Source organism: Cyphellophora europaea, assembly GCF_000365145.1.
Source record: "Cyphellophora europaea CBS 101466 unplaced genomic scaffold supercont1.6, whole genome shotgun sequence".
NCBI classification, from domain to species: domain Eukaryota; kingdom Fungi; phylum Ascomycota; class Eurotiomycetes; order Chaetothyriales; family Cyphellophoraceae; genus Cyphellophora; species Cyphellophora europaea.
Window position 1 is genome coordinate 1570729 of NW_008481812.1, and position 21806 is coordinate 1592534.

General features: G+C 54.2%; 8 protein-coding genes across 8 annotated transcripts; 4 read left to right on the top strand and 4 right to left on the bottom strand.

Moving 5' to 3' along the window:
- Positions 1-124: 124 nt before the first annotated feature.
- On the bottom strand, positions 125-2035 carry HMPREF1541_06812 (uncharacterized protein; the record flags this gene model as incomplete). The annotated part of the gene is made up of 2 exons (XM_008721141.1): positions 125-1770; positions 1819-2035. The coding sequence occupies 2 exons, from the start codon at positions 2033-2035 to the stop codon at positions 125-127; spliced, it is 1863 nt and encodes a 620-aa protein (XP_008719363.1).
- Positions 2036-2835: 800 nt separating this feature from the next.
- Positions 2836-4808, bottom strand: HMPREF1541_06813 (uncharacterized protein; the record flags this gene model as incomplete). Its single annotated transcript, XM_008721142.1, has 4 exons — positions 2836-4076; positions 4131-4245; positions 4299-4727; positions 4773-4808. 4 exons carry the CDS (start codon positions 4806-4808, stop codon positions 2836-2838), a joined length of 1821 nt encoding a protein of 606 aa, XP_008719364.1.
- Positions 4809-5581: 773 nt separating this feature from the next.
- Positions 5582-6432, bottom strand: HMPREF1541_06814 (uncharacterized protein; the record flags this gene model as incomplete). Its single annotated transcript, XM_008721143.1, has 2 exons — positions 5582-5814; positions 5895-6432. The coding sequence occupies 2 exons, from the start codon at positions 6430-6432 to the stop codon at positions 5582-5584; spliced, it is 771 nt and encodes a 256-aa protein (XP_008719365.1).
- Positions 6433-7963: 1531 nt separating this feature from the next.
- Positions 7964-12226, top strand: HMPREF1541_06815 (uncharacterized protein; the record flags this gene model as incomplete). The annotated part of the gene is made up of 1 exon (XM_008721144.1): positions 7964-12226. One exon carries the CDS (start codon positions 7964-7966, stop codon positions 12224-12226), a length of 4263 nt encoding a protein of 1420 aa, XP_008719366.1.
- Positions 12227-13212: 986 nt separating this feature from the next.
- Positions 13213-13662, top strand: HMPREF1541_06816 (uncharacterized protein; the record flags this gene model as incomplete). The annotated part of the gene is made up of 1 exon (XM_008721145.1): positions 13213-13662. The coding sequence occupies one exon, from the start codon at positions 13213-13215 to the stop codon at positions 13660-13662; it is 450 nt and encodes a 149-aa protein (XP_008719367.1).
- Positions 13663-14370: 708 nt separating this feature from the next.
- Positions 14371-16381, bottom strand: HMPREF1541_06817 (uncharacterized protein; the record flags this gene model as incomplete). The annotated part of the gene is made up of 2 exons (XM_008721146.1): positions 14371-16301; positions 16375-16381. The coding sequence occupies 2 exons, from the start codon at positions 16379-16381 to the stop codon at positions 14371-14373; spliced, it is 1938 nt and encodes a 645-aa protein (XP_008719368.1).
- Positions 16382-16955: 574 nt separating this feature from the next.
- Positions 16956-18191, top strand: HMPREF1541_06818 (uncharacterized protein; the record flags this gene model as incomplete). The annotated part of the gene is made up of 1 exon (XM_008721147.1): positions 16956-18191. The coding sequence occupies one exon, from the start codon at positions 16956-16958 to the stop codon at positions 18189-18191; it is 1236 nt and encodes a 411-aa protein (XP_008719369.1).
- A 902-nt stretch (positions 18192-19093) lies between these two features.
- HMPREF1541_06819 (uncharacterized protein) lies at positions 19094-20282 on the top strand (the record flags this gene model as incomplete). The annotated part of the gene is made up of 2 exons (XM_008721148.1): positions 19094-20132; positions 20182-20282. 2 exons carry the CDS (start codon positions 19094-19096, stop codon positions 20280-20282), a joined length of 1140 nt encoding a protein of 379 aa, XP_008719370.1.
- Between the last annotated feature and the right edge of the window lie 1524 nt (positions 20283-21806).

Sequence of the window (21806 nt, forward strand, 5' to 3'; positions counted from 1 at the left end):
AGGTCACACCATTCGATGGATGCCAAGACAGTACAGGCAGATCGGGAATCCTCATTTGTAGTCTGTATTCATTGCTTCATCGCTTGTCAGCTTTGAGCTCGCCGTCACGACGGGAGCCCTCGGATCAATTTTCACTCCAATGCTCGCCCACACCCAACGTGTCGAGGATCTTCAGGAAATCCGGAGTACCATAGCCGGTCACAGCGTCCCACCCCTCAGCAGCTGGGAAACCCTGGGTCGTGTTGCAACCCAGTGCCGCGCCGCTCAAGATATCATTCAGGGCTGTGTAGCCTTTCTCGTATATCCACGGGTTCAAGAAGCCTAGCACTGGTTTTCCGGCGGCGATCAAGGCATCGTTAACCAAGGTGAAGATGGCAGCGACGAGAGGGCTTGACATCGAAGTGCCGCTGATGGGCCTCAACGTTCCGTTCCAATAGGTCGAGTAGTTCAACGCCTGTCCAGCAATATCGGGGTATGCTCGCCCACCAGGTGAGTAAAGGCCATCATAGCCCAGAGGATCCACAGTATTTTGGATGTATTTGGCAACAGCATCGCTCTGATAGCCCGGGCGCGGGAAGTAGGCAGAGAAACCACCTCCAGCGGTGTAGACCGGGCGCCCAGGTCTAGCCCTGATAACGGCGACCTCTGGGTTGACCTTGTAAGTACCGCCTACAGCCGTTACATATGGGCAGGATGCTGGGAAGGCAGGCAGGAACTGTGGCGAGTTCGGCTCGTCGTTCTTAAAACAATAGCCGTCGGCGCCAATGCCGTTATCACCAGAGCTGAAGAAGAGAGTTACACCGCGAGCACCTAGCTGAGCGAAGCCATCACAAACTGACTTGGCATAATCGTAGGGCACCGTTTGCTCGTCGTCACCATACGAAGTTGAAATTACGGATGGGAGTGGATCTGGCTGAGCAAGAATATAATCAAGCCATGCGAGATAGGGCTCGTTGGTGTTGGTAGAGGCGAACAAATCTGGGTTGAAAGGTGGTGAGCCGCCTGTAAAGTATGTCGTCAGGGGAGTTGGCCAGCCAATACTGATCATAGCCTGCGTATCGAGGTTGCCCTCCAAACCCGTGGCGTTCTCTAATAACGTCTCGTTGAACTCATCTGAGGTGTCGCCGCCATCGATCGAAATTTTGGTGAAGGTGTCGGCTTCACCCGCGGCCTCCGGGCGGTATCTCTCCAGCATTAGGCGTGCGTCCGACCGGATGTCAACCTCGCCCAAGTAATTTGTGAAGGCCATCCGGTTCTTGTTAGCCGCCTGTGCCTTGTAGTTGATGGTCTTGTACAGAGTCCGGACACAAGTTGGGGTGACTAAATCAACATTGCAGACTGATTCAACAGATCCACCGACGTCTGGAACATCCGGAGCATTCTCGAGCGCAGGACCGGCTATCGCATAGCTTTCACGCTTGTCGACAGGGGCGTGTGGTTTTGGCAGGAAGAAGGCGTTCGTCGGCTGGATGGTAGAGATGTGATCATGCAGGTGCCTTGGCAGTGACCATGCTCCAGTGCGGACGACACTGACTCCATCCTCGTCACGAACGAACGTGTGATATTCGGTGTCGAGTAGCTTCTCAATTTTGGCTACGGGGAGGCTGACCTTGATCCAGTCTCTGGCCGGCGTGTAGCTAAAATCACCAATGCCGTGGTCTGCGAGCCACTCATGGACGTCGTCGAGGGCATCCTTTGCTGGTGCAATCATTGGGTGAATGGCGCCTGGTGCGAGGTGCTTGCCATAGCGAGGACTGGACGGAGATGATACTGTACATCTCGTCAGGCCAAGTTCTTGTTAGCAGAGAGGCAGCTTACCTTCATAGAGTTCTCGCTCGAGATCCTGGAATTTGGCTTGAACCAAACCGATTCGAAGCTCAACTTGATGATCAGCAGGAGCTCGATCGAGCTTTCGCCATTGTGAGGGAATGGGATGTTCGCTCTTGAGGGCGTATGGTGTGCGAGATCTGATGGATGAAGCTGAACATTGCAGCGCTAATAGCGGCAGTAGCGTGCCTACCAGCGGTACATACATGGTTGCGGAACGATAGTCAATGGAAGAACACAAGAAGCAGTAGGAGGTGCGAGGCAAACGTTGGCCGTCTATTGAGGTACCGAAAGTAAGTAAACTTCACTACAATCCCGTCGCTTGCACTGCATGACTTCATACACAGCAATTCAACGGGCACCTTCCTGATCAAGGCTACAGCCGCATACCTCGCCACGCGCTAATTGGCATTTGAGCTTCAAGCTGGTGGTCGACTGGACGCACCTAGCTCGAAGCATATCTGTAGCTGGAGCCATGTAACCCTACGCGGTCGTTTTTACGGGGTACTGTCAAGCTTCACAAGATAAATGCTATCTCGGCAATCCTCGGAGCCGTGCAGTAGGTGCTGCAGCTGCGGGGTTGGCTATAGCCATTCGGATGTGCCGCGGCTAGGTGCTTGACCGTGATTAACTCGGCTACGCTTCGTCTTTGCTACCGAGTAGAGGGAGCTTATCAGGAGCGTTCAATCGCCAAGCTCCTATGATAGAAAGGAGCGTGGACGAGCGCGCTCTGGGGGTAAGACGAGCATTGCATCGGCAAGTGATTGACCTAAGGACAGCGAGAGTGTCAAACTTGTCTCGAAAAGAGCAGCTGATAGCAACGAAGTCGCTTCTGTGAAAGCGTTGGCCCCGTCGAAGAATCACAAATGTTGGCGGCGACGTGCATCACGACTGGCGAATTGCTAGCACTTGCAATTTCACATTCGTTCTTCATTTGGCACTCATCCCGAAATGCATTGATTCATTAATACGAATGGCCGACATCAGATTCATGTGTCTTGAATTATGCTAGCTTCCATTTGCGCCAGGCCGAGGAAATACAGATTGCGTCGGTATGTTGTTCATGTCATACCCATTGAACGTCCCCTGAGCTGTGTGCTGCCAACCCATGCCCGTGCTTTGATTGACAAACTGCGACTGTCGAAACGGATTCGTGCCAGTGACGCTGGCAGTGAGTGGCTGTGCAGGTGGCGGAGAGATGCTCTTGGCGAATGGGTTCGTTCCTGTGCGTTGTGCTTGTAAGGGCGCGGGCGAGTGCTGTTGCGGCTGTGGTGGAGGACTTGGTTGTTGAAAGAAGGCTGATGATTGAGCGAACTGGTCATGTTGCGTAGGAGGACCACTGTTCTGCACCGGCGACACTGGCGACATGGGAATACTCGATTTGGCGAATGGGTTGGTAGACTGCCGTGACACAGCACTCTGGGGAGATGTTGGGCTCATCATGGCGCCCGTAGGCATCATCGACTGACGGAAGGGATTTGTGGAGGTTTGTTGAGGCTGCAATTGCGGAGCCGGTGATTGGGGCTGTTGCGGCTGTTGCTGAAATTCTGCAACTCCATTTTGAGTTATCGTTGGCAGAGAGGAGAAAGAGAATGGCTGTTGGCTGGGCTGTGCTTGTTGAGGCTGCGGTCCATAGCCACCGAAACCTGCTCCCGTGAAATTGGGCTGCAGTTGCTGCGGTTGCTGCTGCGGTTGCTGCTGCGGCTGCGATTGCATGAAAGGATTGTAGCCTGTTGCCTGAGGCATCTGTTGCGGAAATTGTTGGAATTGCTGGTTCGGGGCGAAACTGGCATTGAAGGGCTGCTGCTGAGGCATCGGCTGACCCATAGTCTGCTGGTTTTGTTCAATTGACTCGAAGAAATCAATCAGATCTGGCGCAGGACCTTTTGGTTGGACCGGCGTAGACGTGGCTGCTGAGACCGTGGTAGTAGCATTTGATTTTGGCGGCTGTGATGACGAAGCAGCCGGTTTTGTTACCGCAGCGACAGGTTTGCCGGTACGCTTAGCCTCCTGCTGCGCAAGGTATTGCCGGCGATTGATCTCAAAGTCTGCGTCGTTCAAATATTCCTCCAGCGAAGCTGTGAGTGTTGTCGGAGCATGTTTCAATTTCGGCACCTCTAACCTGGTCGAGGACTCGTACTGCCGGGCGAGACTGAGATATTGCACCACCTCGTCCGTCTGCTTTCCGAATGTTTTGTATATCTTGAGGGCACGTTCTGCGTCCGGTCGTGACATCTCAAAGTAATGTTCTGCAACTGATTAGTGCTTTTGCCTGAAGACTGAAGAGCTAACTCGAGACCAACCTAGCACATTGATGGTTCCCTCATTCATGACCTTGAACAGCTCTAGAAGGTCCATGGTGCAGAGACGAAACGCCGTCAAGCTGATCTCATTATCTGGATCAGCATTGCCCATGAACTAGATATCGTCAGCACATTCTCAGACGTATTGTGTGGCCCAGTCCAACTCACGTCGCATCGCACAAGAGCACGTATCTGGTCCTGGACAACCTCAGTCTGCCTCAGGAGACCTCGATCCACCGTTAACTGTCTCATCTTGCCGACTCCAGCCCGCACAAAGTCGGTCTTGGTGTCACGATATGCTCTGACGCGTTCAGACAGGTATTCATAGTATCGCCGTATATTGACACCTTGGGTCTGGGCCTCTGCGAAGCTGCTGATGGCTAGCCTCTTGGGAGAGTCGGCAATATAGCGTAACGTCATGTCGGGGGCGCCCTCCCGAATCATGAGATGCACCACAATTAGCGACTTGTATACGATCGTCCATGTTGAATCCCGCAGTCGTAGTTGCAAAGTTCGGAATATTTCAGCAACACCGGACTCTCCGCCTTGAGTGGACGAAAGTATGGCCTCGATATACTTGGACTTGGGCGCAGCCAGCTGAGAGACTTTTAGTTTCTCCTATGCCACATGACTGCTACTCACCTTTATCTTGGTCGCTCCTTTCACTATCTTCTCCATGTTTGCTGGCGGTTCCGGACGTGCTGGCTCGAGGCAACGGGGGCTGTTCTAGATTCTGAGCGGGGTCTGTCCGGGGGAAGTGCTTGTAGCTAATGGACGGCGCGCTATATGGAAGTAACTGCAATCGCTACAGCGTCATAGTGATCAATACATTCTTGCGGGAGTGATCAAGACCCGGGGAATAGCACAGCCTGAAAGGGTGACGCAGTCGCAAGCTTGGAGATAGTCTTGGTAGGGCCAGCGCTCAGGAAGTAGTGGGCGCCCATGCAAATGTTCTCAACAGATCGAAGAGTCGACAGCGCACGGTGAGAGAAGTGAAGCAAGTCCTTTAGTAAGGAACAAGTTGTGGCAGCGGCGTCTAGAAAGACTGCGGCGCAGTTGGCGCTGTCTCTGGGCAGCTGCGTCGTGGAGCAGCAAGGAACCCAATCTGCCGGACAGCCCCCGTTATTGACGTTGCTACGCCATCATTTGAGCCCCAATTTTATTTCGCTACGCTCGTGCATGGGTCGATAATTCCCAGACTTGCGGACATCACAACGCAAGGTAAGAGAATGAAGTTTTCAAAATGTCTCATTGTGCAGAAGGTCACCGTTCTCGGTACAATTTGTCAGATGGATCTCGCGCGACCGGCGGTTGCAACATAATTGAATCCCAACACATGCCTGCCACGATGTGCTTCCCGTAAAGACAGTTGAAACCCGACCCTGCTTTTCCCAGGCGAAGCTTAAGCATACATGGGTTGAACGAACGAGTCTCTTAACGGAATCTGTAACTTAGTCCATCATAAAGTCGCCTCTCAGCATTCTTTCGCCCAGATGATCTGGTTTCCGCTTTCTGGCCGGTACGGGTTCGGCCGCCTTCGGGAGCTCCTTGGGCGGCTCGGGAGCGTTACTGCTAGGAGCCCGAGCCCGATTTGCATTGGCTGCGAAAGGATTGGCAGAGGATGAGAACGAGGGCGAGCGTTTGGTACGGTCTCTGAGGGATTCAGACCAATTGAAGCCCTCACCTGCAGGAGTCAGGTCAGTTTTGGTCACTAAAAAGGCTTGAACGAGGTCGTAGAAGAAAGAGACAGGCCTCGACTCTTACCTCCAGTCTTGGCCGTGCCGGACGAGACTCGCTGCTGGGGAGGGTTGTTCTCATTGTTCTCATTGAGAGTGAAAAGGGAACTGGAGGGGCGCCTACCAGCACCGGGGCTTCCAGGACCACTTCCTTGTTTGACATCACGCATTGCCTGAGCGCCGAAGCTGACTCTGCGCGCGAAGGAACCTGAATGATTGCCCGTTGGCGATTTGACGTTCTCATCATCCTCGACTACCACCGGATCGTCACCGAAACTGTTCTTAAAATCTGGAGAACTGGATGCGGATGAAGCAGCAATGCTTGCACGCCGCTGTCTTGCGAACGCATCGTAGGGTGAGGCTTGACCAGGAGCAGAGCTCGCGAGACCCATGGTGGTTATGCTCATGCCTCGGCGATGTTGAGGAGCATTCGAGGATGAGGCTGAACCTGAGGGAGGAGACGAGGACACGGCATTGGTATTGTTCCCACCGCGAGGGCTGAAGAGGTCAACAATAGAGGAACGTCGGCGATGTGGGGGAGGAGAGGCAGAAGGCTGGTCAGACATTTTGGTTGCAGTCGGATCTCTCGGTCTACACCAGTCGGGATTCGGGTGCGAGGCAGTCGCAAAGCTGATGGCGGGCTGGTCGTTGATGATTGGGGGTTCCTTATCGAAATTGCGGCCTAAGCAGGACCCGTTGACAAAGGCAGAATAGTCACGTCATTGTCAGGAGGTGTGGTGGGGGTGCCAGCATGAGGCGTTGTTTCTCAGCAATAGATGTTGCTCAGGGCGGGTGGAGTTGTCAATCAGGAAGTGCTGGTGAGAGTGGCCGTACCCAAAATCGTAGCAGAAGGATATGTGTAAGAAGGGGAGAGGAGGTGGGCTTGCAAGGAGCAAGGAAATACATGAGACCAGCGCCTGCACATCTCAGCCCGGGTGAGACGCTTGGACCACCAGAAGCAAGCATATCTTGGCCTGCGCCATCTCCAGGGACCATGCGCCCAGAGACACCAAAGCGCGGGCAGATCGTCGCCTCTCCAGACTCGCACTTTGTGGGGTAGCTTACTAGTTGCAGGTCTGGAACAGGGAAAGCAATGCCTTTTTTGCATCATTCTCCGACAAAGCAGAGGGGCGAATGGTGCAGCGGAGCTTCCGCGAGAAGGCCGGATTGATGCAGAAGTGGCTTGCTAACGGTGAGCTCTATCTCGACCTCAGCCAGTGGCCGGTGCAGTACAGTCGTAATAACCCCTCCCCATTGACCGGGACACACGGATGCTTGAAGGCTGCATAGCGGCTCAGCTGACAGTTCGTGCGAGTGTAGGTCTAGGATTCCATGGTCGGTCTTTTCCGAAGCCAGGAGCGCCTTCAACGCCTTGTGAACACTGGTGGGATGAGGGACGGCCATAGCTCGGAAGGAGTGCCTATACCCATCCGGATGCGGCGATACAATGCACCGACCGCCTAGATTTGCCGATAAATCCTCAGCAGGAGAGCAACGCGCTGTTGATCTACTCGATGGAATTTTGAGGATGAGCTGCAGCATGTTCACGATCATCACCTTCATGCTGTCTCATAGTTGCACAATGTGGACTGCGATCCAGCTTGCAACAGCATTGATTCCAGTTGGGAAAGGATTTCCAGGCAGGAACGAGTCCGCTACAGGCCCGACCACAATGACACGCCACCTAAACCATGGATTTTTCGGTCCAGTCTCGACAGACACACGGTCTCAGCTGCTCGACTGTCGAGCTCCGAATTGCGCAAGACGCTGTTGTTGATCGCGTTCGTGCTGGCCCTGCAGAATCGCTCAAAGACTTTCGTCACCGGATGCGGTCGACGGCTTCAAGGCCTTTGTCTTGCAGCTGCTACCACATCTTCATGCTGCTTGCGGCTGCTTGCGATGGACTCGCATTCAGACTTCTTGGTGAGAGCTTTCCTTGGTTATCACGGCGTTTGTCCGCGTTCTTGCATTCAAAGACCTTTGCTGTGTTTTCTCTCCAATTTCTCCTTCTGTCATTGCTCTAGTGTCCTACAGCCTATCTACCTTGCTGTACCGATTAGTCCACTTTGAGTCTTCATGGCAGCCAAGGGTTCAAAAATGGTCATGTCGCCGACTGGGCCTTCGACGGCTGGCGCAGTCTCCAGTGCTTTGCAGCTGGAGCTCACTACGAGCCAAACCAAGAAAGAGGCGCTACGTTCCATGATCAACTTTTACGAAGAATGCCTGAACGATCCCGAGAACCCAGATCTTGCTGAGTCCTTGAGTCAGATTGCGAAGTACTTCACTAAGAATCTCTCGGCAAGCTCTTCTGGAAAGCTCGAATTTGATGTCAGCCAGCACGATTGGCAGATTTGGACCAAGTACAAGAAGGCAATGCTAGACTTCCAGTCTGTCGTGGCTCCCAAGATGCGAAATAAGGCCATTGAGCGATATGAGAACTTGAACAACGACTTCAAAGGCAGCGTTCCATGGTTCCTAACAGATACGCCCTTCATCGACCTGGCCAAGTTCGTCGCTCGCCTCACCTCACAACCACCAGTCGATGTTGACACCAGATACTGGTACAGCATCGCACCTCATGTCTTCACAGCCAACGAGTCGAAGCGTGCAATCTCCAAAATAGGATCCCTACACCAGGAATTCCAGTGGGCTACCCACGGAGAGCATACAACCACGGAGCTTTGGCTGTTTGTCTGGAGAGCAATGAAGCAGATGTGGAGCCTCCACAAGCTCAACGATTATGCCTACCCTTACGCAGTTGCTGCGACTACTTCCCAGCTTGAGGAACCATTTCTTCAGGAGCATAATAGAGTATTCAACCGTATGAATCGGTCATACGAAGTCCTTCATCATGCCGACGCCACCATGTTGGTCTCGGCTTTCGGTTCTCGTTGTTACAAGGCCTTCTCCAAATTGCAACAGCAGCGCTTCGTCACCGCTGGGAAGCTCAGTGAACGCAGCAAACAGTGTCTCCATGCCTTCATTCACGGTGAGCAGAACCTCAACCCAGAGATTGTCAGCGTTCTTCGTAGCGCTGCAGCTCAGCACTATGCCAGGGTTTTCAATAAGATTGAGGATGCAGATCCCGTCAGCTCAGACAGCGAGTATGGGAGAGACACCGCCCCGCAAGAAGAGGCAAACCTGTTCGACATGCCAACGTGTATCCCCAGAAAGAGCCCGCACGACTATGTCTGGTACGACATGCCTGATACCCGCGCTCGAGAGGTCGCCGCCAGCAGACAGATCACTCGAGATATGGTCGAGCCCGGTATCGTATCCGAGGGTATGAGGACCTACGATCTCGTTAACATTCCTCCCCCACATGTTCAGCCACCTAGCAAAGCCTCGCCCTGGAAGCGATTCTCTCCTGGGCTCGCCCCCATCACCTTTGGCTTACGACTGGCCAGATACATGTTCTCGGGAAACAAGTTCTCCCGCCCAACGCCCAAACACCTGCCTCGAATAACCCCCCGCAAGTTTTCAACAGACATAAGCATCTCTCCTTCGAGACGCAGCGGCGCCAGTCGAAGGTACGATGGCTCGAAGCGCAGTGGAAGTGCGGCTGAGATACTCGCACCTGTACGGGATGAAATGCGTCGTGTCTCGAAGCCTGCTGCTTACTCGCGGATTCCTAAAGTGAAGCTTCGCGGCGGTGGGCCTAGACAACGTGACACCTCATGGGAGGATTACTGGAACGAACGCCAGTTGACTGCCATAAAGGAATTTGCCAGGAGAATTGGTGTTACCAATCTTACGGAAGAGAAGGCCGACTATCTTGTTGCAGAGTATCTTATATGGAGCTATTGGTTCCTTGATGGTGCTGAAGCACTCTGGCGAGAGCATCAGACCGCCGAAGAGGATATGAGATACGAGTCTAAAACGGATTCGTCGTTCGGCCGTGGCACGGGTTTGCCTCCGGATGAGATTCGAATCGTTGCACGAACGATAGCCCCTTTACCTCAAGAAGTAATCGACGACACCTACATGATGACAGTTATCCAAAACCTGTTTGAGTCTGAATGGAGATGGGAAGAGGCGTATCGTCTTCTGATAATGTACACAGAATACAATCAAGAAGACACGGAGCTGGATCATATCGAAGATCAGGCAGAGCTTGGAGGTGAGGACGATGGCTCCGTTCCCTCTTCCGTCGCACCGACTGTTCGCATCGAGAACCTCTTCGAGCCTTTTGGTATTTCGCCATTGGGGAGCACTACAAAGCAGACGCGCAACAGTCTCAGCAACCAGAGCCACTATTCGAATGAGAGTTCGAATAAAGAGAACAACGCCCCACCTCCCAGCCACCGATCCCGTTCGTCCAACGAGATTCAGAATAATGAGAATGCAAGTCCGCCTGCTAGTAATCGAAGTAACCATTCAGATGAGGGTTCGAACAAGGAGTATCTGAACGATAACGCCAATATGCACGATGGTGAGTCGACAGGCATGACGTCCAGTAGTAGCTCCGGTGGCGGCTCCACCGGCACGAGCTCGTCTATACGCATAATATCCCCGCAGCGAAGCACAAGCCCCATAGTGGATCACCTTGCCAGGGTCGCCGCTAGGCGACGGCCGGATGAGAACGCGGACAGGAACGCTAGGGCCTTGGTGCCTCACGGGACTCAAGGTGGCGGACTGCAGGACCACATACGTGACCTCGAGTCCGGCAGTCGACGACCTTCTGACTGGAGTGGTAGCTTGCTCCAGGTTTCGGATGCGGAAAATCGCCAACCTGGCATGGCCCTCACACTTGCCAGCTCATTGGCGCAAAGATGTCACCCCTGTCCAACGTATCGTGGCCAGTATCACCATTTCTGCAACGAGGAATGTGTAGACTCTGTCTCTGCCGTCTCTGAAAGCGATCGAGATCCGATTGATGGCCCTAAGGATCTCCCGTTGAGGCCCGAGGATGGTGTTACTGATCTCGGATCTTTAGTCGCTCGCGATGTGCGCGCAGTCCTTCACGGAAGAGATAGCCGCGTCGATCTGGGTGAAGCTCAGCTGTATGCTCGCCTACGAAGGGTCTTCAACACCACAGATGCATACCTGGAGCGTATTGCATCACCATTGCACATCAATTTTCCTCGGTGGGCTAGCTTTGTGCCGCCAACGGATTCGGAGAGGATCAACGGTCCTCAATACGACGACTTTTTGAAGCTGTGGTCTGTTAGCGTGCGCGAAGTCGGCCAAGCAGATGCGACAGAAACCGCTGTGGTAGGTCTCGTCGCTTATCTCGAGAATCTGAGGGACCTCTTTCATAACAGACCGTCTGTCTCTCAAGAGAATCGAGTCGACTCGAATCGTCTCTGGAATGTTGAGAGGCCTCGAACATTTGTCGGATATCATGACCAAGCCAACAACCTGCGAAATTGCCTTCGGAACATCGGAGACTTGTTCATGGAAATAGATGGGCTATCATCGCGGACCAGCAGTCGGCTCAGCCATCAAGACATTCACGACTCGTATCGTCTCGCACATGACAAGCTGCTGATCGTGCGACGAGGGCTCGGAAAACGAATTCTGCCACAGGAATACCAGGCCGCTCCTGAGTGGGCAGAATATGGCGCTCAGGGCATGAGTCCCGACATCAGGGCCTATGCACTGATACAGGCAGCGGTCACACAGATGGATGACACAATTCGATTCTTTGAGAGTGGTGACACAAGCGTGGTGGCCAATGTCGACATGGTTGAGGCCACATTGCGAAGTCTGAAAGGCGTGCTGTATCCGAGTGATAGCGACGTGGACGGAGAAGAGCCTCTGCGGACCAAAACCCAACAGACTCAGACTGAGGTCCAGGCTGTCGTGGATTTGACCCAAGAGAGCCCGACACGGCGAGCTCGGACGCCGAGCACTCCGCGTCGCAGGAATGGTAGGGGAAAGAAGAGAGCAGCCACCATTGACTTGACCAGTCCCAAACCGAGCAAAAAGACAGCCACCATTGACTTGACTAGGCCGGGCCCCAGCAAACCGACCCGCGGCCGGTCTTCAACGACGTCCGCTCGAAGGTCACGCAGTCGGTCAACGCAGGAGGGGACTGGTGATGAGACAGTTCCAACTCAGAAGGCCACAGCCCCAGCCCTTCCGACCGAAGCAGACTACATGAAGATGTTGAAGGAGGAGCTCGTGGTCGAAGCAGAATATCGGGGACTCGATGTGACGGGATCAAAATCCATGAAGAAGAAGGACTTCGCTGACGCTCTAGTCGCATCAGACCAGGAGGGAGTCACGGGCATGGGTGTGATGTACTCGTGGCACAAGATGAACGAAGACGAGGAACTGCTCCCCAAGAGGCCGACTATGAGCACATGGCCTACGAGGGAGGCAGTACGGGAGAAGATTGGCGATAGGTTAGTTTGATAGCTCGTCCGTTTGGGTAGGAGCAATAGTATGCGTTCCTGTTGCAGTGTGCCCTCAGTACGTCTCCTAGCGCGACGACGTTGCCGTTGCCGGCTTCTGCACCATTTTCATCCAGGTGCTCCGCCACAGCTAGAGATACGGATACGACGGACACAACAACGACATGGCTGGCTTCCTAGTTGCTCAAGTTGTCAGGCTTGCTAGCTGGGCGAACATAGCAATTCTGTCGCCTGTCGGCAGCTCGTTTGCGGGTGATTGCGATCACCGGCCAAGCCCTTGGACGACAAAGTGCCGGGGATGTCGAAGAGGAAGCACTGGGAGCGCATCAACGGATCGCTATGCTGCTGTGTCGACCTGTTGAAGTGACTGATATTTCTAGACACGTAGCTCGGTTGGTCAGTCTGCAGCTGCTCACATGTCATCCGCCTTCAAGATCTCGGAGGCTTGCTCGGAGACCGTGAGAACGGTGGCGGCGGGCGTCGTTAACTGTGGCTGACGCAGTCTGGGCCAGTGTTAGAAAGTAGTTTAGCCCTGGTGCGAGTCACCTCAGCCTCGCCCCCTGAACCGAGATTTGCACGGCTCTTTCACTCCCATTCAACGCCTCCCAACGCTGCCGTTTCATCCCAAACCCTAAGCCAGAAGAGCGAACGAGCCCTGCGCTATCGAGGCGCAGCCAAGGGATGGAGAGTGCGAGTTCCAATCGCAATGGATCCGCGTTTGATCGGCACGAGGCCAAGCAACGTGCAAGTTGGGGCTAAGTCCTCCGTACGGTACAAGTACATCTCCTATTAACATACCTCCCCCTCCCCCTGCTGTCACTATTTTCCCAGACCCTTAATTCTCCCATTCGGCACGAGACCTTTGCTCTTTCATTCATTACAACCAAACCACACTCTTTCGAATCTGTTTCCGCGCACACATACACACACACACACACACACACACAGCCTTCACCTTTTACAACACCCAACCTCACCTCAACAAACATGCGTTTCACCACCCTCCTCCTGGCCGCCGCCGCCAGCACCACCCTCAGCTACGCCCAAGACCTCGACGACGTCCTAGGCGACCTCGCCACGGCCGCCGACCTCGACGACCTGACCAACCTGGCCACCTCCCTGGCCGCCGACCCGGGCGTGCAATCCGCCATCAGCGACGCGAGCAACCTCCCCTCCGCCATCGCCACCAACTCGGTCTTCCAGTCTCTGTCCTCCGAGGTCGCCACCAACTCGGTCTTCCAGTCTCTGTCGTCCGCCGTCGCCACCAACTCGGACCTCAGCTCCCTCGTCAACTCCGCTACGGGAGGTAGTGGTGCGTCGAACACGGGGTCGAGCTCGGGCGCCGTGGCGACGGGGGACAGCGGCGCGGAGCGCGTCGTGATGGGCGCTATGGGCGCGGCGGCTGCTGGTGTCGTGGGCCTTGCTGCTTTGCTGTGAGGTTGGAGTATGGGGGAAGACATGTTGGCGATACTGCGCATTTGCCCGTTTTTTAGCCTGGTCCAGAGGAAGAGAAAGACATGTCTTGTTGGGTTCCCATCCTTGCATGGTTTTCAGGAGTTTTGTATATCACCGGGCTAGTCGTGCCAAACACCTGGAACGGGCGAACTGGGTGGATGTTGCTCTTTAGCGCTTTCTGGGGCGCGCAGGCATGATAAATATACCATGGATTGCATTGCGGGATTCATGGGGGGGGACCAGTAGCTGGCCTGAACAGAAATGTTGAACAGGCAGTTTGGGATATGCACAAATGAACAATTTGCACGACACCGATCGGTGACCCCTTGTATACTGGGACTCCGTCGCTAGCCCACAATTTTTTTACGTCAATTGCATACGATCCCCAGCTCATGCTGTTGCCGTCCGCGCAGATCATGATAAAGAGTATCTCTGCTCGTGTCACGCCTCGAGGACTCCGCTTGCGAGAGGCTACGGATGCCTGTGAAATTGAATTCGTATGTAATGTGTTCGAGTAAAGACATGCTTCCCTACAGTGTTTGTAGGCATTCAGAGACCCTCTCTTTCCTTTCGCATGACGGAAGTGAAATATGCAATATGTAGGAGTTGACTCAAATCCTCCTGCCACGCTATAACGCCCCTGATCCCGACGCAAACACCTCCGCCCTGACCCAGCCCAGCCTATGTCCACTACAACTTGACATTCCCAGCTCCTAACTGGGCCCATCCCGCCTCTCCAAAGAGCTCATACGTCGAACTGCCAGGCCGTAGCCAATACACCTTATCGCCGCCCATCTTCGCGGGCTCAACGCCCTCGGCGCGTAACTTTGGCTTTTGCTGCTTGTTCGTGCCCGTGGTGGCCATGTCCTTGACGACACGTAGAAAGACCGGGGCCGCGTACCGCGGCAGGCTGTTCTTGCACCACGTGGCCAAACTCTCGCGGACCTCGTCCTTCAGCTCGCCGTCTCCATCTATGCAACCCGGCCGCAACATCACTGCCGCGCAGCCCGCGCGTCCGTCGTGCGCGGGGACACTGACGCCGTAGACGTTCGCCTCCAGGACCTTGGGATGGTGACCTAGCACTTCTCCCACCTGCGCCGTCGACACGTTCTCTGCCTTCCAGCGGAACGTGTCGCCTAGGCGATCGCTGAACCAGAGACGGCCCTCGGTATCGCGAATCACGGCGTCTCCCGTCCGGAACCAGGCGTCGCCCTTCTTGAGAACATCGCGGAACACTTTCTTCTTGGTAGCCTCCTGGTTACCGTGGTATCCTTGGAACTTGGCGCCGATGTCGTTTTCGTCCAGTTTGGCCAGGAGCTCGCCCGGAGTGCCTTCCGGGACCTTGACGCACAGGCCAGTCTTTGGATCTCGATAAGGTGCCTCGGTGTCCCAGTCCACTTGCACAATGGCGAACATGCTGCCTGACAGCAGACTCATGAGCTTGCCATTACTGCCAATCGCGCCAGCAGCGAAGCTATTGCGGCTGAAGTTGGTGGTCCCGCCTGTCCCTTCTGTGGCACCGTAGAACTCGGCGATGGTTTCGATGCCGAAGCGTACGCGGAAACGAGTCCAGACGTCAGCACGCAGGCCGTTTCCGAACGCAAGCCGAACGTTATGCCGAGTGCTATCGTCAGGCCGAGGAGGAGCTGCGAGAAGATAGCGGAGGGTTTCGCCCACGTACTGGATGACGGTGGCTCGGGTTTGGACAATTTCGTCCCAAAAGGCGCTTACGGAAAACTTGCGTCCGATGACGATGGTGGTGGCGCTGATCAGACTTGAGTGGAAGCATACTTGGAAGGCGGAGCTATGATAAAGCGGCATTGCGGTATAGTAGCGGTCGGGGTTGGAAGAAGCCGCATTACGAAGGCCCAGCCATACCGCGACAAATTTGGACGACTCATGGTTGCGCTGCCAGGTGACGCTGGCGGCTTTGGGTAGGCCGGTGGTGCCGGAGGTGAAGATCAGGACTTGTGGGTCACGACCGATGATGCCTGAGCGGACCGCATCCGGGGCGCGATGTGGGGGAAAGTAAGAGAGGGATTTGAGGAGCTCAGGGGTGAGAATGGTAATTTCCAACGGAAAGGCATTGTTGCGGAAAGTCGGGGAAAGCACGGCATCGCGAGTAGTGGAGGTGAGGGTGGTTGCCTCGACTTCGGGCTCTGTTATGAGGAGGCGGGCGGTGGAGATTTTGATGCTGTGAGTGAAACCGTCTCCGGTGAGGTTGTAATTGATGAAGGCTGGGACGGCGCCCAAAGACCAGACGGCGAGGGTGCAGAAGAGGAAATGAGGACTGTTCATGAGGTTAATGGCAACGAACTCGCCCTTGGTCACCTTGTGGGTGCTGTGAAGCCATCCAGCATAGCGGAGGACAGTATCGTAGGTCTCCCTGAAGGTCCATTGCTGGTTGTAGTACACGATAAAGGTCTTGTCGGCGAGCTTAGGATTGTTGGCGTGCTCCTCGAGCAAATAGAAAGAGTTCAGGCGATCTGCCCTCTCCCGTCGCTTGAAGGCGATAGCGGATGTGGCGAGACATTTCAAGGTGTACGCATCTTCTGATACTCGCCACCGTCCATTGAGATAAGCGAGACCTGCTGCTGCCGCCGGGATGGCAAGAGCTGGGACTGTAGCTATGTGGTCAGTGGTCTATTTCCCTCACGCGACAAGCGCGCTGACAGCCTCAATCGACCAACGTACCGGGCATGCTTGGTGTGGAGACGACGTCTCCAGATTTGGGTCTTATACGACAACGTGAGGCGAATATACGTTGGAGGAAGTGAGCAGCACAAAGACAATTAGAATCGAAAATGCTCTTGTAATCTACAATCCGGGGCGTTTCTGTTGATGATGATGAAAGATGGATGACTTGGTTGGTCAAGTTCAAGCCACTGCCAACGCTGACACCCTCGAGCTCTGCCGCCTGCGAAGCGAACGCCTGGAACCGAGGCTCCTGGTGCCTTTACTTGGGCCGATTGGTGGAAGACAGACAGCCGCAAAAGGGCAAAGATGCGAGCACTCGTATTCAAGGCCTTACCGGATCGATTGGAAGCTGTGTAGATGCTATGGAATCTGAGGCTTTCCCAAGTCACACAAGCATGTGCTTCAGCTGAGCGATGTGGAAACGGTTTCTGGGGTGCGTCCAAGATCCGGGGAAGCGCTCGTGCGGCTAGTAGAGAAGTTTTGTACCGCCAAGGACGACGTTTGGCTGACGCGGAGCGCGGTCTCTACGCATCTGGGACTGTCCTAATGCTGTCTCTACTAATCCGCGTGATCTTGACATGACCTTTGAGCTTCACATATGGGGGCCGGCATTCGGCCTTCCATCGATAGATGCGACCTGCCTCGCTGTTGTCGCATATTGTCGCGAATGCGTGCCGACTGGCAAATGGACCTTAATTCCTGCTGATCCTTCTCGAAATCCGCTCGGGCAACTTCCTGCTCTGAGGGATGGCAACACGTGGGTGGCCGGCTTCAACGACATTGTGGACTACCTAGAGGCTTCCTCTGGCGGCGCATCTCATTTGGACAAGAACCTCAGTTCGGCCGAAAGTGCTGATTGTGCTGCCTATGCATCCTTCATCCAATCTCGAGGGCAACCATTACTCGACCTGAGTCTCTACGTGAGCACCGAGAACTACACGACCTGCACCAAACCTGCGCTGGGCGCTCTTTTGCATTGGCCCGATAGCTGGTTTGTACCACACCGCCTTCGAGAAAAAGCGAGGAAAACATCGGAGCACTTGGGACTGAGTGGGTTGGATGTGGACTCGGCGCAGGACGAGAAGCAAGAGGAGGGCTTAGCAGCACAGATACCTCGGTCGCTCAGAAAGCCGAAAACCACCGTCAGCAGCTTGCTGGGCCATGAAAGCAGAAAGAGCAAATTCCGGCTCGAGGCTGTCACATCTGACTTCCTGGAACCCTTGAACGAGCTCCTCGGCGAGGGTCCTTGGCTGGTCAGCGACAACCCTAGCAGCGTCGATTGCCTCGCCATTGGCTATTTGGCTCTCATGCAGAATTCTGGAGATGGTGCGCAGCCATGGCTGCGCGACGCGCTCGCCAAAAAATTCCCTGGACTTGCTGAATGGACGCAAAAGACGAGACGAGAGTGGTTTGGGGAGACTGTGACACCGTCCATGGCACGACAAGGCCAAACCGACAAGCATGTCTTACCGTGGCAGCAGCTATCGGATCCAAGCCCTCAGCAGATCGCGAATTCCCTTGCCCTGAACATCACCGAGGCTCTCCCAGTCCTAAAGTCCTACCTCACCCCAACTGGCGTCAAAACACATATTGGCTACGATGAAGTGCCGAAACATGAGAGAAAACAATTATCGATATCGCGAGTTCGCAGCAGTCAACTTCTTTACAGCCAGGCACTGGTGTCGGGAATGTCAGCCGTCATTCTGACGAGTGTACTTCTATACAACGGCATCCTGCGAGTGCCCGATTTGCGGCGGACACCAACCCCTCAGCGAGGTTTTGGCACGGCGGGCGAGTTTCTCGGCCTTCGGTGAAGATGTCCTCGCAACACATTTCATGCGTCATTAGCTTTGCGGCGTGTGATGCTCGTGATGAGCCGATCCGGTCGCATGCCAGACTGAAGATGCGCTGTGGGAGATCAGGAGGAGAATTAGGCATAGCGGTGAGGATGGGCCAGGAGGTCGAGGGCAGCGCCGTGCTCATATGCCTCTCTGATTAACATTTGATTTGGGTTGTGTGGCCTGCAAGCCGTCAACCACGATCCAAGTCGCACGTGCAAAGCCCTCAGTCGCTACCAAAAGCCATGTGGTCACAAAGATGAGAAGGCTTTGGGCCAGCAGCGTGGGATGGGCTACACACGGACGTGTGATTCTGGCCTATCACACAGGGGATGTCGTCGGTGACGCGTTGAGGACAATAACCAACCCGAACTTTTCAGAAATGAGTACCTTCAAATTGAGTTTGTCCAGCCCCATTTTTATGCGACCATCACGCCATCTCAGCCAATCAGGTCCAGGACGTTTCGAGGCTGGACAAGGCTGTACGGCAGAGTGGAAGGACCGTGCCTGACTACTCGATGGCAGCTGCTGAGCACATCGCCGTTTGACCCGTTAATCCATTTTCCCTTGTCTGCTACTTCTCCTCTCAGCATCACTAGAAATGAGTTGGCCCAAGAGATCACCGCGTCAAGCAATTAAACGCACCTCTTGATTACTGAGCTTGGGTGTCTTGTTATCGTCCAACTCCACTTGAGTCTCTCAAGGTTCTCACTTTGACGACCTCCGGGTGGTAAAACTTTGTCATCAGCATCATCGCCAGATCCACCGACCTTCGTTGGACACTCTCAGCAACCACAACTTGGTCGGAGCTAAATACATGGGCACTCTTGCTGAGATTCTTTCCATCACTTTCAAAGTCGACTCCGCCGACTGCCGCCATGGCGACCATAGACGAACTCGCCCATCTGGTGCTGCGACAAGAGTCCGAAGACGAGCCCACACCATCATGCGACACCGGTAACGAATACGACGGCCGCTTGGGGCTCCGCGTTGCCGCGCTCTTCATCATCTGGGTCACTTCATCCATCGGTGCCGTTTTCCCCGTCTTCGCGAAGCAGCATGGAAACCTCAAGATACCGGACTGGGTCTTCTTCGTTTGCAAATATTTTGGATCGGGAGTCATCATTGCCACGGCTTTCATTCACCTGCTCGCGCCGGCAGAGGAAGCTCTCACAAATCCTTGTTTGACAGGGCCCATTACCGAATACTCGTGGGTCGAGGGTATCATCCTCATGACAATCTTTGTCCTCTTTTTCGTTGAGCTCATGGTCATGCGATACGGCAACTTTGGTGGCGGTCATGAACATGCTCATGAGGAGGCCCATCCGCATCCAGGTCAGAATATCGGCATGGGAACCACCTCTGGCTACAAGGACAATGCCCAAGATAGCGCAGAGTCTACGCCGGAGCCAGCGATTCCCCATCGTCCCCAACAGAGCGTACATCTTCCCGGCGAGGACCATCATGGACACGCCCGCGAGCACAATGATATCGAAGATGCCAGTCACCCTCTCAGCTTCGAAGATTACAAGGCTCAGATGACTGCTGTCTTCATATTAGAATTCGGTATCATCTTCCACAGCGTCTTCATTGGCTTAACACTTGCCGTCGCTGGGGAGGAATTCAGCACGCTATTCGTTGTCTTGATCTTTCACCAGACATTCGAAGGCCTTGGTCTTGGTTCCCGGCTAGCGCTTTCCCCTTGGCCGAAGAACAGGCGCTGGACTCCCTACATCCTCGCCCTCGTCTATGGCCTCAGCACGCCCGTCGCAATAGCAATCGGCTTGGGCGTGCGCAAATCTTATCCTCCGGGGTCATCCACCACCCTCATCGTCAACGGTGTGTTTGATTCTATCTCTGCGGGTATCCTAATCTACACTGGTCTTGTCGAGCTCATGGCACATGAATTCATGTTCAGTAAGTCTGTATCTTGCATGCTTATCATCACTATGGCTAATCGTTGTAGGCACGTCCATGAAGCGCGCACCGATATCAGTCGTTCTGTGGGCGTTCGCCCTGATGTGTCTCGGAGGTGGTCTCATGGCCTTGCTAGGGAAGTGGGCTTAATCAGCGTAGAAAGGAACTTTGCGCTGCTGGTGAGAACTGCAGCTAGGATATCAAGATGTGTCTGGGATGAATGCGTTGGTCAAGCTGTAAGACCAGACTCAAGCTTCTGGCGACCGCAGACGTACGCCTTCTTGCTTCTCCCCCGTGCTCACGGCCAGGAGGAACCATGATCACGGCCAAGTCCTTAGAGCGGGCAGCACGTCCATAGCATACGAACCAGCTTCGAGCCAAAACATCGTCGTCACTTATCATATGAGGTTCCGATCCGCAGTAAAACCTCCATGAGCATGGAACTCTACCCTCAAGGCCAATCTAAATTTCATCATGGCCACCAGATCTGAGTGCAGCAGCAGTCGGTAGATCACCAAAGAGCTTTCGAAAGGCACATTTCGATGGCAGCGCAGATATATGCCCCTGTCTACCCCTAGGGTAGTGTACCTGTAAGTCGGGCGCAGCGACACATGGAAAACAGCGCTAAACCCATTCTGGACGAATTCACTGCCTCAGAAAAGGGGATAGAAATATATACTCTCTCTCTCTCTCTCTCTCATTCCTTCCTCCTGCAACCATCCCATCCGCTGCACCGTTCATACGTACCAGTGTTTGTAGGTCGACATCATTTCACGAAATGACACGGTCGTTTAGGAGACAGCAATGCTCGTGGGGGGGAGCAAGAGAGAGAGACAGAGTTAGGTAGGTAGGTAGGGCGCGGTCAAAGTTTCTCTATCGGTGTGTGCCTATTTTTCCATCAAGGCGGCGTGGACGTGACCGTGACCGTGACGAGCCGTGCCGTATATGTATATATATGTATGTATGTGTATGTATGAGAGGGGAGACCGAAAGGGGGAAAGGTGGGACGGGAAAGAGAAGCCAAATAGGAGGTGGGGGGCGCTTGGTTCGCCATAATAGTCTCTAGGCTTTGAATCTTTTCCGTCGTAAAATAAAAATGAGGCTTGCTCTCTGACACCGTGTTAGGCAGACAAAGGCACAGGCCATCATCAGCCCAGTGATAGGCTGATGGCTTCATTGGTTGTTCTGTATGTGCAGTGCACGTCCACACGTCCCCCGATTTAGGATTCTCTAACGTAAGGGTCCTCATCCTAATTCCCACTTCCATTTCCATTCCTCTACTCTACTCTATTCCCATCCAGTTCAGCTCAAGCAGGGTTTTGGCTGGATCTCCAGCTTTCGCCTTTCGTCTCTCGCGTTCTCGCGTTCTCGCGTTCACCGTCTCACCATCACAATGTTCTCTGCGCGCCACCACAAACAAAGGGTTATGGCTAAGCTAAGCTAAGCTAAGCTAAGCTGAGGTGAGGTGAGCCAAGCAAAGGACCTAGCTGGCATCGATCGGTAGGTACGTTTTTACTCTGCATGCTGGTAGATGTCGCCATGAACGAGTCCACATGGTAGCTCAAACTTGATTCAAGACTCAATACCTAAATCCAGTCTCAGTTCCCAACCAGGTCATGTCCAAGCGCCCCATCACAGACAGTCCCCCACCCTTCCCCAACATCTCACACGCCA